Here is a 23492-nt window from a genome sequence, read left to right as displayed (position 1 = left end):
CTGAGTGTAGATGGGCTTGATCTTAACATCAATCATCTCTGAATCTCCTTAGAAGAGAAACAGAGAAGCCTCAGTGAGGAAGGAATGTGAAACGTTGATACAATGCCTGGGTCTGTGACTCATCAAAAGGGAGATGACCCAGAGGTCCAAAGGCTGTGCCTTCAGAAGGATCATTTTGACGATTTCGTTACTTAGTGTGGAGGGAGTTCATTATCAGTTGCTCTATTTGAAATGAGTTTTTGGCACCTGGCAGCCTGGTCATTTAGTCAAAGAAGAGTTTGCAGAGCAGTATTTAAAAGCAAAGATAGGTGGAAGGATCAGAAAGCCAGCTACTCCATCCTCTCACATGTGAGTAAATTATGGCAGAGGGATGTTTCCATCAGGGTATGAGGGAAGTGGAAGCCAGAAGTGGAGCAAGATAAAGAAAAGGAGGGGAGTGTGGAGAGTCACCATTACTAGGCCCTGCACAAACAGCAACTTAAGTCTTAGTCCTCCAAATATTAGGCACTTTGATAGCAATGAGTCAATGTACAAGTTAATAAATACTGTTTAAGATGAACCAAATGGAGGTATTTCAAATTGAATTGTAAGAGGTTCATGATCAAAGAAAAGGCGGAGTTGTTCCTCATTAGAAGGATAGCTAATAGATTCTCCATGAACAAAAAAGGAGATTATGGTTGCAATCATTTCTCCAAAGGAATCATTGGGTGCTGCTTTGATTTTTTAGTGCTTTCACTTACCATGTTTGCCTGCTGAATGGTTCTTCTCTGAAAGCTGGTGTTTGCTGGTCCTTCAGAAAGAATATGACTGGAAAGTCATTCCAAGAAAAGTAAAAGATTTCCTGAGCTAGAAGGATCTTTGCAGCAGAAAAAGGCTTGTCTTGATACCTCAGCTCCATGCTCATCGCTAAAAAAGCACTTATTGTTAATTTTCTTACAAAAGGTAGTATTGTCTCCTACCTGCTTTTCCCATGCACTCTGATCTGCCTCATCAGCCTTTTATTTTTTAACTAGTACCACTAGGTTGAGATGAATAACCTATCTCCTTTCTCAGTGTAGTCACTTCCATTCTCTCTCTTTGTTGAAATCAGTCTCTTTGAGGATCGAAGAAAAATAGGGAATTCTAGTCTCCCTCCCAATGTGGAAGTGAATTCCTGTGAAAAGGAAATCAAGCATGAGGAATGGGATAGGATGCAAGTCCAAAGAAAGAGTCCACCTAAAGGAATTTGTATAGAAACATAGAAGTTTGGGAAAGGGAGATAGATCAGTTCCAAAAAGAGGGGAGAGCATGTAGAAGACTTGCTGATATCCCTTCCCATTCAGAGAGATCAGAAGGACGATAAACCAGAGGAAGCATCATTTTCCTTTCAGTCTTCTGAAGAACTGATATAAAAGGTCCAATGAGAATTTTCCAGCCTAGTACCCAACTAAATGCCAAGCATAACCTCCAAGAGTGAGGCACAGAACTTTCCTAGTTTTGTGTGACAGAAAAAGGAACCGTGATTGTTTTTGAGGGTCTTCCACCTGTTACAGAGCCTGATACTTTTATGTTATTAATAAATGTTTAGATTGATAAAGTAAAAACTGTTGTTCTTCAGACCTTATCCTTTGACACATTATAGACCGACAAAATTTGTGAACCTAAATTAGAAGTCATCAAATTTCAAGGAATCTCTAACTTCATGATTTTCTTCAATGTTGTCCTGATTTCCTCTCTATTTTAGTTGATGTCCCATCCCTTTTGATCACCCAGTCAATAAAACACATTTTTGACCTTCTCCCTCCCTTAAAACTCACATCTAATCAAATTGCTGTGACAGTTTCCTTAATGTAGAGTTATTTGCATTGATTCCATGTGGAGAGACTCTGTCATATCTCGATCTGAAATCACTATTTGTATCTGAAAAGCAGTGTACTAGAAAACAAAACAAAACAAAACAATAAAACCACAAACACCTCTGTTTCAATTCTGAAGACCTGATTAAAACTCGATTCTGCCATTCCCGGTCCCGGATGTTGACCAAGTTCCTCTTTTTCTGACATCAATTTCCCATTCATTTTGGGATATCGAACATTCATCTAACTTTAAATTCTATAAACGTACTTTCCTTTCCACTTCTAGCCAAATTTAGCCCTCATCAAGTCTATCAAGTTTTTCCAATAGCCTACAGTGGTCTTCCTTGCCTCCACTTTTCTTCCAATCCATGTCTTTTCATCTTATGTCAAGTGTTCTATATTGCCATTGATAATTGTAATGTTTTCTTTCTAAATATAATGTCCTGTGAGGTTTCTTGGGGCTTCTACAGCCTTGATTCACTTCAAATAAAATCACCTAACAGCCAGCTGTTAAAGTTCATATCCTATTTCTCCTTCCAAGCCCAGTACTTTAGAGCCCTCCTTGGTCTCTGAGAGCTCTTGTCACTTGTCCTTTGCTTCTGACAACTTCAGCCTCTCTTTTCCTGAATGTCTCCAGCTAGCACAAAGGTCGAAGTTGGAATGAATCTGTCTTGGTTCCGAGAGTGTGATCCCCCTCTAGGGCTTGTCCTTCTGACTTGTGAATCTACTTGGACTTGTGAATCTCCCCACTGAATCCTGACTTGTGAATCTCCCAAAGTCTTAGTGGGCTTATCCTTTAGTGGGCTCCTCCTTATATGCTCTCTTAAAGGTGTGAACTCTAAAGGTGTGAAAGCTGTGAACTCTTTTAAAGGTATGAACTCTAATGTGTGAACTAATGTGTGAACTCTCTTGAAAATGTGAAGCATTGTCTCTATCAATTACAGTGACTTAGCACCTTGTTTCAAGTTCTGGCCCATAATAATGATTACTATGTGCTACTGGATGGTCAAGATTTGCTCATGCAAATAACGTTACTTACTCTAGACAACAGGAGAATGAGAAAATAGTCCTTGACCCACCAGTTCTTTAGAATTGCATCATTTAGCATATTATTTTTAATTTTTTCTTCGAAGTCTCTTTAATGATTATAAGCTGCATTGCAATCAGGATAAGATGTCTAATATTTTTCTTTTTAACATTTGTTTTTTAATTTTTTATGCTTAGATGCATGGTCAGTTTTTCTAAAATGTCATATATGGCTGAGAAATATGCATGCTCTTTCTATTTTTATCCAATAATCACAAGTCCATTTATAAATTCCACTTAAACCTTAACCATCTTCTTTTCTTCTTTTGTTTGTATAGGGGGAAGTTTGAATAGATCCTATTTGTCTAGCCTTTAAAAAGTCCTTTTATTTTTTATTTTCATTCATTCTTCAAAATTTGCTTACCTTTTCCTTTACTTTTTTGGATTTTGTGTCTTTTGATGCATATTTATTGTGGCTTCTTCTTTTTTTTTTTTAATAACTTTTTATTGCCAAAACCCATGTCAGGGTAATTTTTTTTTTACAACATTATCCCTTGCACTCACTTCTGTTCCGATTTTCCCCCTCCCTCCCTCCAACCCCTCCCCCAGATGGCAAGCAGTCCTATACATGTTAAAGAGGTTACAGTTTATCTTAGATACAATATATGTGTGCAGAACTGAACAGTTCTCCTGTTTCTCAGAGAAATTGGATTCAGAAGGTATAAATAACCCGGGAGGAAAAACAAAAATGCAAGCAGTTTACATTCATTTCCTAGTGTTCTTTCTTTGGGTGTAGCTGCTTCTGTCCATCCTTGATCAATTGGAACTGAGATAGATCTTCTCTTTGTTGAAGAAATCCACTTCCATCTGATTACATCCTCATACAGTATCGTTGTTGAGATCTATATAATGATCTTCTTGGTTCTTGCTCCATTTCACTTAGATCAGTTCATGTAAGTCTCGCCAATCCCTCTCTGTATTCTTCCTGCTGGTTCATTTCAAGAACAATAATGTTCCATAACATTCATATACCACAATTTACCCAACCATTCTCCAATTGATGGGCATCCATTCACTTTCCAGTTTCTAGGCATTACAAACAGGGCTGCCACAAACATTTTGGCACATACAGGTCCCGTTCCCTTCTTTAGTACCTCTTTGGGGTATAAGCCCAGTAGAAACACTGCTAGATCAAAACGTATGCACAGTTTGATAACTTTTGAGGCATAGTTCCAAATTGCTCTCCAGAATGGCTGGATGTGTTCACAATTCCACCAACAATGTATCAGTCTCCCTGTTTGCCCAAATCCACTCCAACATTCCACGTTATCTTTCCCTGTCATTCTAGCCAATCTGACAGGTGTGTAGTGGTATCTAGAGTTGTCTTAATTTGCCTTTCTCTGATTAATAATGATTTGGAGCATATTTTGATATGGCTAGAAATAGTTTTAATTTCTTCGTCTGAGAATTGCCTGTTCATATCCTTTGACCATTTATCAATTGGAGAATGGCTTGATTTCTTATAATTTAGAGTCAATTCTATATATATTTTGGAAATGAGGCCTTTATCAGAACTTGTGACTGTAAAAATGTTTTCCCAGTTTATTGTTTTCCTTCTAATATTGCCTGCATTAGGTTTGTTTGTACAAAACTTTCAATTTGATATAATCAAATTGTCTATTTTGTAGTCAATAGTGATCTTTAGTTCTTCTTTGAGCATAAATTCCTTCCCCTTCCACAGGTCTGAGAGGTAAACTATCCTATGCTCTTCCAATTTATTTATAATCTCATTCTTTATGCCTAGATCATGAACCCATTTTGAAGTTATCCTGGTGTACGGTGTGTTAAGTGGATCAATGCCTAGCTTCTGCCATACTAATTTAATTTTCCCTCAATTTGTCAAATAATGCATTCTTATCCCAAAAACTGGAGTTTGTCAAAACACTAGATAATTAAAGGTATGGCTGTTTTGGTCCTTTGAACCTAACCTATTCCATTGATCAATTAGTCTATTTCTTAGCCAATACCAGATGGTTTTAGTAACCACTGCTTTATAATATAATTTTAGCTGTGGTACAGCTAGGCCACCTTCATTTGTTTTTTTGTTTTTTTTCCATTAATTCCCTTGAAATTCTTGACCTTTTGTTTTTCCATATGAACTTTGTTGTTATTTTTTCTAGGTCATCAAAATAGTTTTTGGAGAGTCTGATTGGTATAAGCCTAAAAATAGATGAGTTTAGGTAGTATTGTCATCTTTATTATATTTGTCGCCCAATCCAAGAGCATTTAATATTTTCCAGTTGGTTAGATCAGACTTAATTTGTGTGGAAAGTGTTTTGAGTTTTACCAGTTTCTATTTTCCTTAAGATAGAATCCTAAATATTTTATACAATCAGTAGTTACTTTAAATGGAATTTCTCTTTGTAACTCTCACTGTTGGATTTTGTTAGTGATATATAAGAATGCTGATGACTTATGTGGGCTTATTTTATAACCAGCAACTTTGCTAAAGTTGTGGATTATTTCTAAAACTTTAGTAGAATCTCTGGAGTTCTCTCTAAGTATACTATCATATCATCAGGAAAGAGTGATAATTTGGTTTCCTCATTGCCTATTCTTATTCCTTTAATCTTTTCAACTCTTATTGCAAAGCTAGCATTTCTAATACAATATTAAATAGTAAAGGTGATAGTGGCAACCTTGTTTCACCCCTGATCTTATTGGATGTTGCAGTTTGTCCCCATTACATATGATGCTTACTGATGGTTTTAAATAGATGCTCTGATTATTTTAGGAAAATCCATTTATTCCATAGCTCAAGTGTTTTAATAGGAATGGATGTTGGATTTTTATCAAATGGTTTTCTGCATCTATTGAGTGATATATGGTTTTTGTTACTTTGTTAATTATGGCCAATTATACTGATAGTTTTTCAATATTGAACCAGCTCTGCATTCCTGGTATAAATCCTACTTGTTGTGTGTATTATCCTAGGGATGATTTTCAGTCTTTTCCAATACTTTATTTAAGATTTTAGCATCAATATATATTAGGGGATTGGTCATAATTTCATTCTCTGTTTTCAACCATTTGGTTTAGGTATCAGTACCTGTTTGTGTCATAAAAGGAATTTGGTAGGACTCCTTCATTCCCTATTTTTCAAATAGTTTACAAAGCATTGGGACTAATTGTTTTTGAATGTTTGGTAGAATTCAATATAAATCCATCTGGTCCTGGATTTTTTTAGGAGTTGTATAAAGTGTTCTATTTCTTTTTGAATGGGACTATTTAAGCAATTTACTTCCTCTTCTGATAATCTAAATAATATTTTGGAAGTAGTCATCCATTTCGCTTAGGTTATCAAATTTATTAGCATAAAGTTGGGCAAAGAACCCTTATTACTTCTTTAATTTCTCATTGGTGGAAAGTTCCTTTTCATTTTTAAGACTAATAATTTGATTTTCTTCTCTCCTTTAATCAGATTTACCAAAGGTTTATCAATTTTATTGTTTTTTCTATAAAAACCAACTCTTAGTTTTATTTATTAGTTCAATAGTTTTTTTCACTTTCAATATTATTAATTTCTCCTTTAATTTTAGAATTTCCGTTTGGTAATTCATTGGGGGTTTTAATTTGGTCTTTTCTAGCTTTTTAAATTGGCTTTCAATTCATTGACCTTCCTTTTCTATTTTATTCAAGTAAGCTTAAAGATATAAAATTCCCTTATTACTGCTTTGGCTGCATCCCACAAATTTTGGTATGATGTCTCACCATTTTATTATCTTGAGTGAAATTATTAATTGTGTATTTATTTGTGTTTCACCTAATCATTTTTAAGATGCGATTATTTAGTTTCAATTACTTTTTGGTCTATTTACACCTAACTTTTGTTGAATGTAGTTTTTATTACATTGTGATCTGAAAGAAAGCATTTACTATTTCTGCCTTCCTGCATTTAATTTGAGCCTTTATGTCCTATATTGTCAATTTTGTAGGTTCCATGAACTGCTGAGAAGGAAGTATACTCTTTCTGTCACCATTCAGTTTTCTCCAGAGATCTATCATACCTAATTTTCTAATATTCTATTTACCTCTTTAATTGCTTTCTTATTTGTTTTGTGATTTGATTTATCTAAATCTGAGGTGAAAGCTTGAGATCCCTATTATAGTTTTGCTGTCATTTTCTCCAACTCTCAGAACTTCTCCTTTAGAAGTTAGATGCTATACCACTTGGTATATATGTTTAATACTGATGTTTCTTCATTGTCTATTGTCCTTTTAGCAAAATATAGTCTCCTTCCCATCTCTTTAATTAGATCAATTTTTGCTTTTGCTTGATCGGAGATCAGGATGCACCCGATTTTTTGACTTTTATCTGAAGTACAATAGATCTTGCTCCAGCCTTTTACCTTTACTCTGTATGTATCTCCCTGTTTTAAATGTGTTTCCTGTAAACAACATATTGTAGGATTCCGACTTTTGACCCAGTCTGCTATCTGCCTCCTCTTTATGGCAGAGTTCATCCCATTCACATTTATGGTTAAAATTACTAATTTTATTTCCTGCCATCCTAATATCCCCAGATTATGCGCTTTTCTTTTTCTTGCCCTCCTTCCCCCCTTCCCTAGTATTAAACTTAATGTTCTCACTTGTGTCATCCAACTCTCCCTCTTTAGTATCCCTCCCTCCTCCCTTTGAATTCCTTTCCCTTTCTTGTACCCTTCACTTATTATTCTTTTTCCTTTTCCCTTTTCCTCCCACTTTTAAGAGGTGAGAGAAGATTCTCTAAAACAAATATGTCAATTATTTTCTTTGAGCCAACTCTGAGAGAGTAGAGTTGCACAATGTTCCTCCCTCTCTAAGTTCCCTCAGATATGATAGGTTTCCTTTACCTCATCGTGCGATGTAGTTTCCCTCTTTTTACCTCTCCTTTCACTTTTTCTGACATATCCCCTTTCCATTTCTACTTCCCTTTTTTATGCCATATCAGTAAAATCAAATTATACATGTGGTTTTTAAGTATATCCAGAACAGAAATACAGTTCTCAAGAGTTCCTTTTATCTTTTTCTACTTCTCTTGAGTCCTGTTGTTCGATAGCAAATTTTTTGTTTAAGTCTGGTTTTATCCTTAGAAACAGATGGAATTCCTCTGTTTCATTAAATGTTCATCTTCTTCCATGGAAAAAATGCTCAGCCTAGCTGGATAGTTTATTCTTGGCTGCATTCCAAGTTCTTTTGCCTTTTGGAATATCAAATTCCAGGCCCTTTGATCCTTTAATGTTGAGGCAGCCAGATCTTGCATGACCCTTATTGTGGCACGTTGGTATTTGAACTGTTTTTTCCTGGCTGCTTGTAGAATTTTTTCTTTAGTCTAAAAATTCTGAAGTTTGGCCACAATATTTCTCAGAGTCTTTATTTTAGGGTCTTTTCCAGAAGGTGTTCAATGGATTCTTTCAATGCCTATTTCACCTTCTGGTTCTATTACTTCTGGGCAGTTCTCTTTGATGATTTCCTGTAATCATCTTTCTGTCATCATAATTTTTGGGTAGTCCGATGATCCTCAGGTTATCTCTCCTAGATCTATTTTCCAGGTCTGTTGCTTTTCCAAGTAAATATTTGACATTGTTTTCCATTCTTTCATTTTTTTGGTTTTGCTTGACTGATTCTTCCTGTCTCAATGAATCAGTCATTTCTATTTATTCAGTTCTGATTTTTAGTGAGTTATTTTCTTTATGAGCTTTTTTACTTTTTTGTATATGTCCAATTAAGTTTTTAAATGAGTTGTTTTGCTCTATAGAATTTTTTTCCATTTCACTATTTTTTTTTAGTGAGTTATTTACTTTTTCCAATTCATTTCTGAGTTTCCCTGCACATCTTGGGTTTTTTTTACCTTTTCCAATTCACATTTCAGGAAGTTATTTTCTTTTTCCACTTTATCAGATTTTTCTTTTATTGAGTTATATGTCTTTTCTGTATTCTCTTGCATAGCTTCTCTTTCCTTTCCCCATTTTTCTTCTAGTTCCCTTTTAAGGTTTTTAATAGTTTCTTCTAGGAGAGCCTTTTGTATTGGGGACCAACAATTGTCTGGAGACTGTCTGCTATTAGTCTCTTTAGGGTTGAAAAGCTGTTCTCTTTCTGAGTAGAAACTGTCAATCATCCTTTTGATTATTTTTACTCATTTTGTTAAAGCCTGTAGGATTTGCCTTCAGCCCCAGGAGATTACCAGCTTCATCTGCAGAGCAGTGAAAGGTGTATGGATGGGTAGCTGTCCTGTCAGTCAGCTACAAAAAGCAGTGAGATACTGGAGTGCTCTGGGAAAGAGTTCCCCACCTGGAAGTAATTCAGGCCTGCAGGCAGAGCTGGAAAGTGCCCTGCAAAGAACCCCCACTTCTGTGAGATAACGATTGCCCTGGGGCTAGACACTGAGCAGTAAGAGTTTCACTACCCCAATCCAAATCCTGCACTGGGGCTGTGGGTATTAGCAATTGGGCAGTCAATGGCTTGCAGGGACTGGAAGTGTCTCTGCCCTGGGAAGCACAGTCCAGCTAGGGAAGTTCTTTTGCCACAGGCCAAGACCCCACTGTGCAGATTAGAGGCTGCCCAGGCTCCCCTGCCATGCTGGTTTGTAACTGCCCCCGCTAAAGCCCCGAACTGCAGGATGTGGCTACAGGGCTGTATTACAGTCTGCCTGAGTCACTTCCCGGTTTGGGTGGTTAAAGCCAGATATTGTTAGGTTCTGGCATTTTTTAGAGTACCCTCTGTTTTAGGCTTTAATTTCTCTGCCAGTTTACACTGCTTTGTAATCAAGGCAGAGCAGTTAGCCTATAGCAGAGTCATCTCTATAACTTTTCTAGCCACAGAGATCACCCCACCCCGGTCTGCTCAGGACGCTAGTCTCTCACTGCCTGCACTAGTCTGTTCCTGGTCCTTCAGGACAAACCTTTCCTGGCGATCTTCTAGATTATCTTAGGCTGGTAAGTTGTAGTGCTTCTGATCTTCATGAATTTAAGCAGTGAAGAGCTATTTTTGAGGCTGAATTAAATAGTTGATTATGAGGGGAATGAGAGGATCTTGGAAAGTCGTGTGTGCCTTCTCTGCCATCTTGGCTCCACCTCTGTGACTTCTTTTGGTGCAGTAACGTGTTGTAGCTAATACCTTAATGCATAATACAGCTTCCCAATTTTTATTTTTTTTTTTAATTCTTGTCCATTTTTATGGCTAAGTTGCCTCAGATAATGATTAGTTTGGGGCTTGATTTCAGCTGAAGCAGGATACTTTTTGCTGAAAGTTTTTTTTTTTATCTCCATGAATCTTCTATAGATCAATTTTATTACTTGTTGATAATACATTATTTGGGTTTTACTTTCTAATCTATCACCCTGCTTACTTTTTGTGTTTTATGAATGAATAATCTGAGTTAAATTTAGAATTTTGCTCCATTGTCTGATTTCTCAATGACAAAGTATTTTATAAAAGCATTTGTATAATGATTCCTGCCCACTAACAGCTTTATTTCCTTTATTTTCATCTATTTTTCATTATTTTCATTAACTGGGAGCTGTAGCCTGGAATTGAGGGGCTAAAAAAGGAACTTTAGATTCCTCAGATTTTTACATCCAGGTTATTTGGACAAAGTCATAAATGAACTAGATATGTGACAATGGTCACGTTAAAAAAAACTCTTACCTTTGAATCAGTCTTACTAATTATCCAGTGCTGGTGAATGACATACAAACCCACATATGTTTGACCACCTGTTCTTCTCTATTAATTAGACTTCAGGAACTCCTTATTAAGTACTAAGTCACCTTTGGTGATCTTAGTCTAGCATTCAAGACTTTTCACAAAAAGGCAGCAGAACTCTTTAATATCCTTCTGGCCATGCATTATCTGCTCAGGTTGCATTGTTCTACATTCACCACTCAGACACATAGTGTATGGTCCTACCTCTGAACCTTGACTAAAGATATTTCTCCATGGAAATAGAATATTTCCCCCTTTGATTTGTTGAACTCCTCCACACTCTTTAAAACACAAATCAAGTGATAGCTCTTTTATGAAATCTAACTTGATTTTTGACCAGTTCCCCAGCTGGAATGGTCTTTCCTCTCTGAGTTCTCCTACGACATTTTATTTTGTAGCCATAGTCTAAGTATGAATATCATGTAATATTGTCTATCAATTACCTGTCTTTAGGGTCTGGTCCTTCTAGTAGATTTTAAGGTTCCTGAAATTGGTAATGGAGTCTTAGATAACTGTTTTATATTTCCCTCTAGGCCTAGCATCGTGCTCTGTAGAAAGTTTGTGGCTAAATATGTATCAAATGATGAATGAACCTGTATTGTATATTACAATTTGGAGCTTGGTCTCCTTTTTATCAATGCAAAAATAGCTGTAAATGAACTGACACACCTTGCCAAGCTGACCACATTCCCTGGAATCAGGTTCTTTCTTTATGTATCTTCTGCCAATTCATTGTGAAAACCTGCTTTCCTTAATAAACCTGAGAACCTATTCCTAGCCCCCATCTTTGACCAGCCCCCAAAACTTTTGTCTCTGAGGGAAGGGAGAGAACACTTACCAACCACCTTAAGAGTGATACTCTTGGAGAGCGACAAGTTGGTCACATTGTTCTTTGCCACACATGTATACTTTCCTGAATCTTCCCAAGTTGCATTTTTGATGACATAGGTATTATTAGAGAAGGAAGAGTTCCCGGTACCAATGAAATGCCATATATACTGGGCAGGTGGGTAAGACTCAACATGGCACTCTAACATCAGTGGGTCGTTGAATTTGACCTCAATCTCTCCTTTCTTGGGATTTGGTACAAATGTAATGTTGTCTGATCCATCTGTGTAAAGAAGAGAAGAGAAGAGATGAGATGTGAATCACTGCTGGGGAAAGGACTGGAGAGGGAGGATAGTCAGAGTCACTCACAGTTCACAGTCAGGGTAATGGGGTCACTTCTGTTGGAACTGATTGGATTCCGGATTTCGCATTCATAAGACCCAGCATCCTCCCTCTTCACAACTTGGATGATAAGGGTCTGGTTATTCATGGACAGCTTCATCCTCTCATTGAGAATCAGGGTCTTGTTATTGAAGAACCACAGAATGTCCACTCCTGCTGTTCGGAACAGTGAAGACCAAAGTGTCATTCTATGACGTTGGTTCTGTTGACCATGAGGTTAGGTTTAGTTGTTCTTTCTATAGAAAGACAAAGAGAGCTATGTGAGTGATTGGCTTGTATTTTCACTAGGTCATGCCTTCATGACAAAAAACCACCCAAAGCCCAAGCGTTTGCATTATAGATGTACTGTGATGATCCATGGCTGAGAACATCCAGGAGATGTCCCCTGGTTCAGTGGTTAATGCTAATAAGAAAGGTGAGGAAGAAGCACAGGGGACGGAGAGCTGGTTCCTGAGTTATTCCCTCCCTGAGACTGGTTTTGGGACATGCATCATGTAATGAGTAAGTTGGAAATGGGAATATGGAACAGTATTAATGAAGTGCCTCCTACATGCCTGGCATGTGGTATGTGCTATATAAATATTATTATTCTCATTATTATGATTATTGTTATTGGCCAGCACTATGTGAAATGCTGTATTACCTAATTTCATCCTCTCAAGAACCTTGAGAGGTAGGGTCTAATGTTAATACCACATTTGAACCCTAGTTCTTTCTTAATCCAGGCCCAGTGCCTTCCTTGTCCACTGAGGTTTCTTCCTTCCTTTCATCAATTATTTCATTCTATTCCAGGAATTCTTAATGTGGGATCTTTTAAAAAATGTTTTGGTAACTATTAAAGTAGGACAGTTTCGTTTGATGTCCTATGGCTTTTATTTTCTGGATTTTAAAGCATCCTTGTGAGAAGGGATCCCTGAAATCCACCATCTGACTGTCCCAGGGCTCTTTGGCACAAAAGGAGAAGTATTCCCGCTCCCTATTCCAGCACCTGAGCTCATTCCCTTGTTGCTCAAAGTTGCTTATGTGCATTTCTCAGACCAGGCTCCTGAATGTTCAGAGCTGCAGACATCAGAGGATCCTGGATCTCTATTTAGAAGGGCCTTCCCCAGCATCCAATGCATTCTCTTATTTCCTTGATAAGAAAATTGGAGGTCTCAGGGGCTGGGTTCCCTCAGAACTTTCCACAACCTGGTTGTCTTTTTGTGGATGCTCTCCAGGATATCAATGTCCTTTGGAAACTGTGAAATCTATATCCAAATACAGTACTCCATGTGCCATTGGATAGTCCAGAAGGACTGTTAATTCCTTATTCTTTGAAGTGAAAATAATGTAATTGCTTCAGGGTAGTTTGGTTGCCTCACCACCCCATTGACTCAAGTATTAAACTTACAATCCACTCACATTCCACTGGTCTTCTTCAGAAGAACTGCTGTCTCACCATTGGATTCTGAGGTTCTGTAATGATCCATGGGAGCTTGCTCTCTTTTTAGGCAACCTAACCTTGTATTCAAAAATCAGGTAGAGTGTCTGCCCTCTCAATATTCCCTTCTCTGAGTCAACCATCCTTACTTAGGTTAACTGATTTTCTTATGATTTGGTGATCAGTAATTTCCCCATCTGGACCCATGCTTACCTATGCTTTGGTCTTTTTGGACCCAAGGGCAGGACCTGCTTGATTCTAATAATTTTCATCAGATCCCGTTTCATTCACAGAGCCACCGTGTTGAGATGCTTCTAGATCCTAATTTCCTCTTAAGCTTTTTCCTTCTATCTTTTCTTTCTCAAGTTTCCAAATTATGCTTTCAGTCTGAATCATTACTAGAGTAAGAGTTAGCATTTACAAAGCTCCTTACATATAATCTCATTTGGCCCAAGTCATTAATAAGAACCTCTACTAGGACTATATCAAGAAGAGAAGACTCAGAAGATTTCTATGAACTGATGCAGAATTGAGTGAGTAGAAGCAAAGGACAGTTCATGCAATCATTATAATGCTGCAAAGGCAAAGGGCTTGGAAAATCTTCAGATTCTAATCAAAGCAGTGCCCTACCAGGATTCCCAAAAATACTCAGTGAAATAAGACCATTACTTCTTACACAAAGATGGTGAACACAGGATATGTACTGGTAGGGATTTTTTTTTGGGTATAGACAATATAGGAATTAGTTTTGTTTGGTTATCCATATTTGTCACAAGAATTTTCTTTTTCTTCAGGGGTGTGGGCAAGAAGGAGGAGGCAGAGAAATTGAATTTTGATTAGTTGAAAAAACTAAATTAAGGAAAAAGGTAATTTAGGCCATAGGCATCAAGTATACAATTCCAACACTCGAGTGCAGTCTCAACCAGGTTATAATGTAACAAGACCAATAAAAATAGAACACAAATATAATATTCCATTTAAAAATCAGATTAATATGTGGACCATAGTGATCTTTATGTTCAGATTTAGGCCAAGAAAAGGTCATCTCCTCTCTATCCTGTATACTGCTGCAGTTTGACTTGCCCAAGCTCATTTTTAGCCCACTGTTTTACCATTCTCTCCTGCTTTTTATTGAATCCCCTCCCCCAGAGTCTGGGACAGAAATTGTGGTTTTATAGCCAAAAAACTCTATGAATTTTGTGAATTGTTAACAGGACTGAGAAGGAAAAAGAAACTCTGAAGTCACAGATGATCTTTCTATGTCCTACTGCCCATCCGTGTGACTAGTAATGCAAAGGTCTGCCATCTTGTACACATGATTGAGACACAGTATCCTGCCAGAAGCCACTGTCCACAGAGATTGCGTGGGGTGCTAAGAGAGCTAACAGACAAGGGAACTGAGGCAAGGGTGACGCCAGAGTCAGCCAGCTGATGCAGAGTGAATTCTACCTTTATCTGGACCAGAGCCCAGTCTGACATCAGGCATGCACCTGTGTGCTATTTCATTGTCATGGAAGAACCACATGGATGCAGAGGTGAGTTTTTTTGTATCAACAGAGATAATATTAATTTTCCTCTTCACCATCTGCATTTCCCTGCAAAAGGGGATCAGAGCCAGTCCCAACACATTCTCAAAGCTTACATTCTAATTCATTATTTGACCTTATCACATCGAGTGAAATAGATTGAAGGCAAGACTATAGGTCCAAGGGCAGTCATTGAAACTGTGGCTCTAGAAACTGGAAGAAAAATGGGACAGAACAACAGCCTCATCATCACCACCACCGACAGCAACAGCTCACTTCTTTTTGAACCTAAAATGTAAAAAGCACTTTCTCCACACAGAATTCTGTGATATGGGAAGTGAAAGATTATCCAATTGTTCAGATGCAGAATCTCTGAATCTCAGAAAGCAAGAGGGACACCTGAGGGTGCACAGGGGATGGAAAGCAGAGTCAAGATTCTAGCTCCAGTTTCCTGAGTTTGAGCTCAGAGCCCCTTCCACCACAACAAATATGGCCATGCTACCCAGGAGGGCAGAACGTCATTTCTCTTGCATTGTCCATGCTAGAGAAGGCCAAGAAAAGGCAGACTCAAAGTCGAGGGCCTGCAGCTACTCATCAGAGACTGTGATATTGATGTCTTTGCTCCTAGACAAGCCAGTGACAGAGTTAGATGCATTACAGGTATAGGTTCCAGTGTGATTCAGAGACACATTAGCAATAGAGAGCTTGGATGAGGATGCCATCTGAATTCCATTGATAAGCCAAGTGAGTTGGGCAGGTGGGTTAGACTCAGCAGAGCAATTCAACTCAATAGTTGCCCCTACAGGATAATTCAGGGCTGTGGGGAAAATCATGGGGGTCCAGTCTGGAGCAAAGAGAATGATTCCATATTGAAATAAAGGCAGAGGGGAGGGGATTTTCCTATTCTGTAACCCATCACCAGGGACCATTATATCTGCCTGACTCTCATCTGAACTGGAAAATTCACAGCTCCTCATCCACTCAGGTTTGGACCTGAGGTCCCTGAACTTGGAAGGTCTTAAGGCCTTCTCTTGCTCATGGCTGGCCCTACTCTATCACAGATGGAAAGGCTTGATATGGCCAGTCTGGGCTCCCTAAAATGAAGAGCAATGGGCAGCCCAAGGATTTGATCTTTAGCACTCAAGATCAGTGACTGGATGGGCTTGACCTCTGGGAACACACCACCAGGTTATGAACATGCACCATGCAGAAAGAGAATTTACTCACAGGTAATATTCAGTGTGAATTCACTCTCACTGAAAACTAACTGGGTTCCGGATTTGACACTTATAGGGTCCTTGGTCTTCCCTTGTGACTTTGATTATGGTGAGTGTCCTGTTATCCGGGGACAGCACTATCCTGTCACCAGCTGGGGAGCTTTGGTTTATGAACCATTGGTATGTGACTTCTTGACCTTCAGACTGGCATGTCAGGGAGACATTGTCCTTGTTCTCCACTGGGGCCATGTTGGTGCTGCTGAGGAGAGGTTTGGATAGTGGCCCTGTGCAGAAAATAGAAAAAGACTATTTGGTGCAATTGTCTTTGGTGCTTTCTTCCAACCAAGTATCAGACATGGAAGTAGTCTCCCTAAGACTTCAGAAAGGTCAGAGGCTCTGGAACATTGGCCAAAGAACCTGGATTGCACTGGCATGGACCCTGCTTTCTCTGAAGTGGATCAGGTTCTCCACTCCTTAGGAGAAAGTTCATTCCTGAACGACTGTGACTGAAAAAGACTTTCACTTGGAGCCCAAGCTCCCAGGGCAGAATCTTTGTGGGTTGAGACTGACTGGTTGGGGAGTGACACATCCCCCTGTCCATTGTCCAGGCTGTCCCTGTGGCCTTTCTAGCTTGGCAGGATCTGGAAAAATTATCCTCTGTTGGCCTGGTCTTCAAGAATCCAGGATCACCTCCACACCTTGATGGGGATATTGGTGAAGGTCAGAGAGCACAGGCCAGAGACAGGGTCATGGGGCCTGGTGCTCAGAGAGAGAGATGCTACCTTAACTCCAAAGTAAAACAAAGCAAAAGGAGGAGATTGGAAATAGATTAGTAAGTAGCAGCATGCAAAAGATAGAATCCTGGCTGGGAGTCAGGAGGCTCCCATGTCCAAGAGTCTTTAATCAATCCTCACATCCCCTGTGCCTAGGACTGCAACTTGTCCCCAGGAGCAGATCAGACACAGAATTTACACAACATTCATTTATTTCCTCCTTTGGCCTCTCCCCTTCCCGTAGCAGTTTCCTGTCCTAAATCTGAGAATGCTGAAGGTGATCTTCAAGACCCTCTCCAGCTTAGAGATGCTGTTATGCTAGGAGGCTGAGGCTGAGGCAAGGGGGACAGACTTTCCTGAGCCTTCATGGCCCAAGGAGGGCCCAGATAGGAACTTTTCCATATCCTGGGTTCTCTGTAGTTTCAGCCTTACCACTCAGAAAGCTGTGTGTCCCAGAATAAGTTCTGGGCCAACTTCAGCAGGTTCATGGGACTCGCTCTTAGGTCATCCTCCCTCAGCTCTCAAAGGATTAATTTCCCAAGAGAACTAAGTTAGAAATATTAGAGTTTTCAAGCCTTCTGCTCCATTTTGGTGGAATTTACACTCCCTCTGATGGGCCTTTTAAGAAGTTTAGAGGGAGAACATACTTCTTTTCATACAAAGCTTCTTCCTTGTATCCAGTAAGACCAAGGGGGATTGGCCAAGCATCTGACGGGGCCGAGGTTGGCCACCTGAGGTGCGGTGAGGACATGTTGGGCAGTGAGCATGGACAAGCTGGGCAGTGAGAACGCTCCTGGGAAGGAAGGCCACAGCTGGCTGTCTGGGAAGGTGCCTTGGCAGCCCCTAAGGATCTTATGCCTGATGTGGCAGAGTCACTAGTTTTGGACTTAGAGCTAAAACCGTGTCCAAGTTATCAACTGTGTGACTCATTAGCAAGTCACTTAAGGCCTCTGTGCCTCCTGTAAAATAGGATATTAGTGCTCACCTCACCGTATTTGGGGGTCAAATAAGACCCATCTATGTAAAAGCTTCTTGTAAAGCGTAAGGTGTTACACAGAGGTGAGCTGTTCCATGTTTATAGAGAGGCAAAGGAGGACAGCAAGGCTTGCAAGAAGTGCTTTCTGCTCAATAATCTGAGCAATTCTGACAGAAGCTATGGATAAAGGGTCATGGGAGAGAGGAGCAGGACATGGACACTTGGAGGCAAGACTCTGCTCACTACCCATTATGGGTCACGGAGGAAATAGCCCAGGTCTTCAACAGTCTGATTCAATTTCTCCCTAGGTCTTAGGCCTCTTCCTTTTTAGCCTCTCAGTCTCTTCCTCTGTAAAGTGGGAGGATGGCACTAAAGGATCCTCAGCTCCTTTTCCAGGGAAAAATCAGGATTCCATCACCCCTGCAAGTCTGCAGGTCCCTACCATTTTTGTGTCTCTCTACACATCACACTGTTAGGAAAACACTCAGAAGTGTGCCTGCATCTGGTCCTATCATGCCTCTTCTCAAGAATATTCAAGAACTCACTATTACCTACCACCTCAGACCCCTGCACTCCTGGAGCCATCTGTCCCGATCCCACTCCTTCCCACCCATGTCATATCCTCTGACCAACCTTGAGGAACGTGCCCTTGCTGGCCTAGGATCACAGGTCAGAGGGTTACAGTGAGCTCGCAGGGACCTCAGGGTCATCAGGACTCCTGGCTCCTCTCCTTTTTTGTCTCCTGTGGGCCTTGGACAGTCAGCCTGAGGAAGCCTGTGAGCCCTTCTCAGAGTCATGGTTTTACATGCATGAAATGAAACACTCAGGGTTGGAAAGAAAATCACATTAGTGAAAACTGATGTAATTTTTTCACTTTCATGTTTATGGAGCTCCTGAAATCTTAGAACCCTGATCCAGGTCAGCGCCCTCATTGCTACAGAAGAAACTGAGCTCCTGTATTGTTGCTTGTCTTTGATCTAACAGACAGTAAGTAGCAGAGCTGGATTTGAACCCAAACCTCCGGACTCTAAGGCCAACCCTCTCTCCCTCTTTGGCAGATGCTCAAAGCCCAGACCTTCCCTGACCAGCCCATGGCCCAAGAAGTGGGTCTGGATGGCAGGTCCCACTGTTCTGATCCCAGAGTTCGTTCCCTCTCCCACACTGCCTTTGCCTGGCAATGATGACGTGCTGTCCAAGTGATATTCATGGAAGAAAGTACAGTCGGAGTCCCCGTAACTCACACCAAACTCTACTGTCGTTCCTTCTCCTTCCATCCCCCGCTGCTCCTCATTGGAAAGCACCAGCACAGCACCAGGCCAAGGGAGCTCCAAGGCAGGAAGGGAGGGACGGCTTGAGGCCTGAGATGCCCGGACGGTCACCTCCCCGTGACACCGCCCGCCGAAGAATGAATTTGAGGCATGACATGCCCCAACACAGGAAGGATCAGAAGGATGGCAATTGGAAGGAAAGAGAATAAGACAAACTCTTCATGGTTGAGAACCACCGAGCCACCACCAGCAGGAAGGAAGGGAATCCCACCAGCTCAAAGACCTTGTGCTCCTTGGGAAAGACAACACAGCAGCCCAGAAACCAAACCCAGAAGCCAAACCCAGATGCCAAGTTTATGTGACCCCTTGCTCTAGGAATCCCTGCAGAAGCTGGGGGAGCAGGGCCCTGAGGTTCTGACTCCCTGAGGTCCAGGTCGTGCAGCTCCTGTCTGCATCCTCCACCACCCTTGTTTAGAGCCTTAATATTGTAAACCAACAGAAGCAATAAAATGATAAAGGAAGCCTATGATAGAGGATTTCTGTTCATATTTTTCCTTTTGTTGTCCCCTTCCCTCCCTTCATGATTCACCCGGAGAACCTGGAGATCTCTTCCTGCCCGGCTCAGCTCACCTTTACCTCCCCAAGAAGCTATCCTCCTGCCTCCTGCCCCAGTGATGGCCCCCCCCCCCAGCATCTTAGAGTCTTTATCCTGCCTGGCCACCTGCTGCCCAAATCCTTTAGGCACCTGGTGGGAACAGGAGCAGATAAGCCTCCAGTTCCCATCCCTTTGACCCTAGACAAGCTGAGAAGGGAATGCCAGGGCACCGCCATTTTGAGATGAGGAAAGTGACTCCCTGGAAGTCACCCAGAATTATGGAACTGGGATTGAACCAGATCTCCTGATCCCAAGTCTAGGACCTCTCTTGCCCTTGGCCCTTTCAGAGAATCGGAAGCCCTGGGAGAAGCCAGGTCACCTTGTGTCTGGTGAAGGCTAATCCCTTGCTTCCTGGCCTGAGAAGACTCTACAGGAACTGAAGGCAGACTTCGCCCCCATAGGTTCTCGTTAGCCCATCACGGCCCTCTGTTGCCCCTTTCTCCCCAGGCCTTAGTGGTTCAGTGGGCTGAGCCTTCCTGATCCCAACTACCCCAGTGTCCTGTGCTGAGGAGGGCAGTCAAGCCCCCAGCCGGGGAGACCTCCCCAGTGACCTTGTCTTTAACTAGTGGGCCTGCCCGGGAGCCTAGCAGATTTTTAATTGTCTTAGGGAAGGTGAAATTTAGGAACAAGTTACCTGGCTCAGGCACAACTGGAAGGAGCCAGACGCCCCTCCAAGCCCTCAGGGCTCTTCTTACTTTCAGAGTATGGTCTGGGAGAGCTGGGAGGAAGCAGGAAGTTTCCCCCCATAATAACAGCTTAGGGCTCAGAAGCTAATGACCTCTGACCTCTCCACTGCTCCCAGTGACCCACTGATCACACTGACTTGGGCTGGAAGGGTTTCTCTTGGTCCACATTATGGGAGGGAGAGGCTCATGTGCATTCCCTACCCCTTAGGGAGTCTCCCACCCAGACTGAGGGAGGAATAGGAGTGAGACATGGCCCAGGGGAAGGACAGCACTTACCATACACTGTTAAATGTCCTTCTGCACTTTTTATGGGGTTTTCAGAATCAAAAATGGCTACAATGTAGTCGCCAAAGTCGCTGAGGGTGAGGTCAGGGATAGCAAGGGACCATTAGGAGCACCTTCTGCCTGATGTCTGCAGGCCCTGCCCCAGTTTCAACCGTGTAGTGAAGCGACCAGGCTGTAAATCTGAAAAGTTTCTGTACCAAATATAGATGAAGCCGGCCTGGAAGCCCTGGATGTCCATGATGCTGGTTCACTTCCATAGAGAGGGTTTGGAAGAAGAGGAATTAAGACGTCCGGTGAACAGCAGCTGAGGATGGAGGCTGAGAGGAAGGAGGCAGAGGTCAGCAGGGTCCCTCTGCCCTCCCTAGGGAGCCAAGGCCACTGAGCTGTCCCTGACAGGAAGGGTGGGGGCTGCCTCCTGCCTCGGGGCTGCTGGGAGCTCAGTGGATTTTAAAGATTCCGGCCAAATCACGTGAAGCCCCACCCTGGGACAATCAGAGTCTTGATACGTGACACATTTCGGCACCTCCTGGGCTTGTTTCAGAACAGATCTCCAGTGATCGGGCAAGGCAATGGAGGCGAAATGAAGCAACAAATGTTGTGGTTGAGGACAAACCAGACTTTAGAGATTCCTGAAGCCAGTGCTCTCAATTTACAACAAAGAAACTGAGGTCCAGGTAAGGTGAGACATCTGACATATGAAATAGGAAAAGGAAAATAGGAAATGACTTGAACCCAGATCTCCTGGCCCCAGACCCACGAAGGGCCTTTTCACCAAACCCTGGGAGTATTTTAAGGCTGACACTTTGGCTCCCAAACATCACTGGCAGGAAGGTGGTGTTCAGCGGCAGCTAGATATAGCACCAACCCTGAATCAAAGGATAATGAATTCAGATCTGGTCTCAGACACTTAACACTTCCTGAGCTGTGTGACCCTCAGTCCTTAACCCCATGCCTCAGGAAAAAAGTATTGTTTAAACCCTAAGATCTAGGGACCAAGCTAAGAGTCATGGTCACAGCCAGTACATATCAGAGCTGGGATCCACACCCAGGTCTCCTCTGAATGTAAAGCTTCCCTTCCCCCCTTCAGAGGTAGCTCCGTTCCAGCACTGGACATTGCCCTGAATGTCAGGATGGGGATGGATAGCCTTGAGCTGCCACTACTTCTCCTCTGCCCCTGGTCATGAAAGACTCCCCTGGTCAAATCTTCTTAGACCGTGTCTAGGACAGAACCCTGGGACTGGTCCCCTTCCCCCTGGTCCCTGTGTCCATCTGGGTCAGAATCCCACCAGCTGCCTCTGTCCTCCCCCAGGCTCCTGAAGAGCTGGTGTCTCACCTGGATCAGTAGTCCTCAGGGCTGAGCATCCGCATTGAGGCCTGAAGGGCTCTCCATGGGCTGGGTTGTGGGCTGTGTCACCCGTCTCCTTCCCAGGAATCTCTGCTTCGAGGCTTGTGTCTTCCCTGTACAGGCTCAAGGGCAGACCCTGGAAGTGTCCCTGCTGCTGTCCAGGCTAAGGCTGTCCCTGGGGGGCAGCCTGGAGCCAGGTGGCTTGGTCTCCTTCTCTGGAAATACTGAGGTCCCTCTTCAGAGCTGGAGCTCTTCTATCTGCCTGGATCACAAGGGCCCACAGGTCAGGGACTTAGCCTCTGACTTTTTCCTCCCTCTTCCCTCCTCCTCCTCCTCTTTCTTCCCTCCAGCTGCTATGGTTTCCTGGCCTCCTGGGGAGCCCCTGCCCAACAGATCCACCCCACTGTCCATGGAGAAGTGGTTCAGTCCCCCAGGGGAACATGGATCACTAAGAATTACCTACTGTCCAGTAGAACTGATACCTGACCCCAGTTCCTTTATTCCTCTCCTAGAGTAGATAGTGTTTAGACCCAAAAAATGCACAGAGAATGGAGGCAGAGGCAGGGAATATACTTGGGGTCTTTAGGACCTCTGGGTCCTGTCTCCCCTCCCTTCCCTGTCAGGCCAGGCCACAGAGCCCTGACCCTTCCTCAGGGGGATTACTGTGGCTTCTGGGAGGATCCAACAGGGCTGGGGAGTGGGAATAAGGGATGATGCTGACTAGAGCTGCTTCCCCCCAGTGGGAACAGATTGGGGCCATCATCTCCTGGAGCCCCAGCAATCCTCTCCCCCTCTCAGGTGAGAGAGGGCTTGGTGTGGACCCAATTAGAAGGGAATTCAAATCTAGCCTCAGAAAAATTCAACTATCTGCCTCTGTTTCCTCAACTGTATGATGGGTACTAGCACCTTATCCAAGCTTGCTGAGAGGAAATGAGACAATATCTGGAAATCACTTCGCTCAATGAAGGAGGAGCACTAGCCAGCCTTTGGAAGGAGGGAGGGTGAAGGCACAAGAACTTGAATCAAGATGGCTCTGGATGGGCTGAATGGGAAGTATGGAAAGGGGGACAGGTCTAAGAACTCAAGGGGCCTTTGTTGAGGTTGGTCAGTAACACTTTGTAAGCACCTGCTAATATGGGAGATACAAGAAAGGTAGAAGTCCCTGTCTCCTAATGGAGAAGACTCTACCAGTAAGACCAATGGAGGATAATTTGGAGAACAGCTGAGGGAAAGCCCCAGCATTAAGGAGGGAGGGGTGAGAGACTTAAAGTTTGGGAGGAAAGTAGGGCTAAGACCAGTTTGGCAGTGTCCCTCAAATCTTGAGTCAAACTTTGTCACCTCTCCTGGGGATGGAGGGCAGAATCTCCACATTCCCCTTTGTGGTTCAAAAGGGAAGAAAGACTCATTAAAACCCCATTTTGCAATCAAGACAATCTTGTACTACAAGATCGGCCCAGATTTCCCAGGGTGGAAGAGGAGTGGGTGAGGGACTAGCTCCTGCTCACAC

General features: G+C 42.2%; 1 protein-coding gene across 1 annotated transcript in view; it reads right to left on the bottom strand.

The window, feature by feature from the left end:
• The window catches only part of LOC105750183 (carcinoembryonic antigen-related cell adhesion molecule 5-like), a 73587-nt gene extending 51833 nt beyond the window's left edge, over positions 1-21754 (bottom strand). The window contains 9 exon segments of the mRNA XM_031961666.1: positions 11443-11715; positions 11802-12020; positions 12023-12066; positions 15372-15624; positions 16008-16036; positions 16038-16281; positions 20632-20889; positions 20892-20957; positions 21664-21754. Of these exon segments, the coding sequence (XP_031817526.1) occupies positions 11443-11715; positions 11802-12020; positions 12023-12066; positions 15372-15624; positions 16008-16036; positions 16038-16281; positions 20632-20889; positions 20892-20957; positions 21664-21754 (1477 nt within the window).
• Positions 21755-23492: the final 1738 nt, after the last annotated feature.

This window comes from Sarcophilus harrisii, chromosome 3 (genome assembly GCF_902635505.1).
Source record: "Sarcophilus harrisii chromosome 3, mSarHar1.11, whole genome shotgun sequence".
NCBI lineage: Eukaryota > Metazoa > Chordata > Mammalia > Dasyuromorphia > Dasyuridae > Sarcophilus > Sarcophilus harrisii.
The sequence above is the reverse complement of the archived record's forward strand: the minus strand, read 5'-3'. Positions and strand labels throughout refer to the sequence as shown.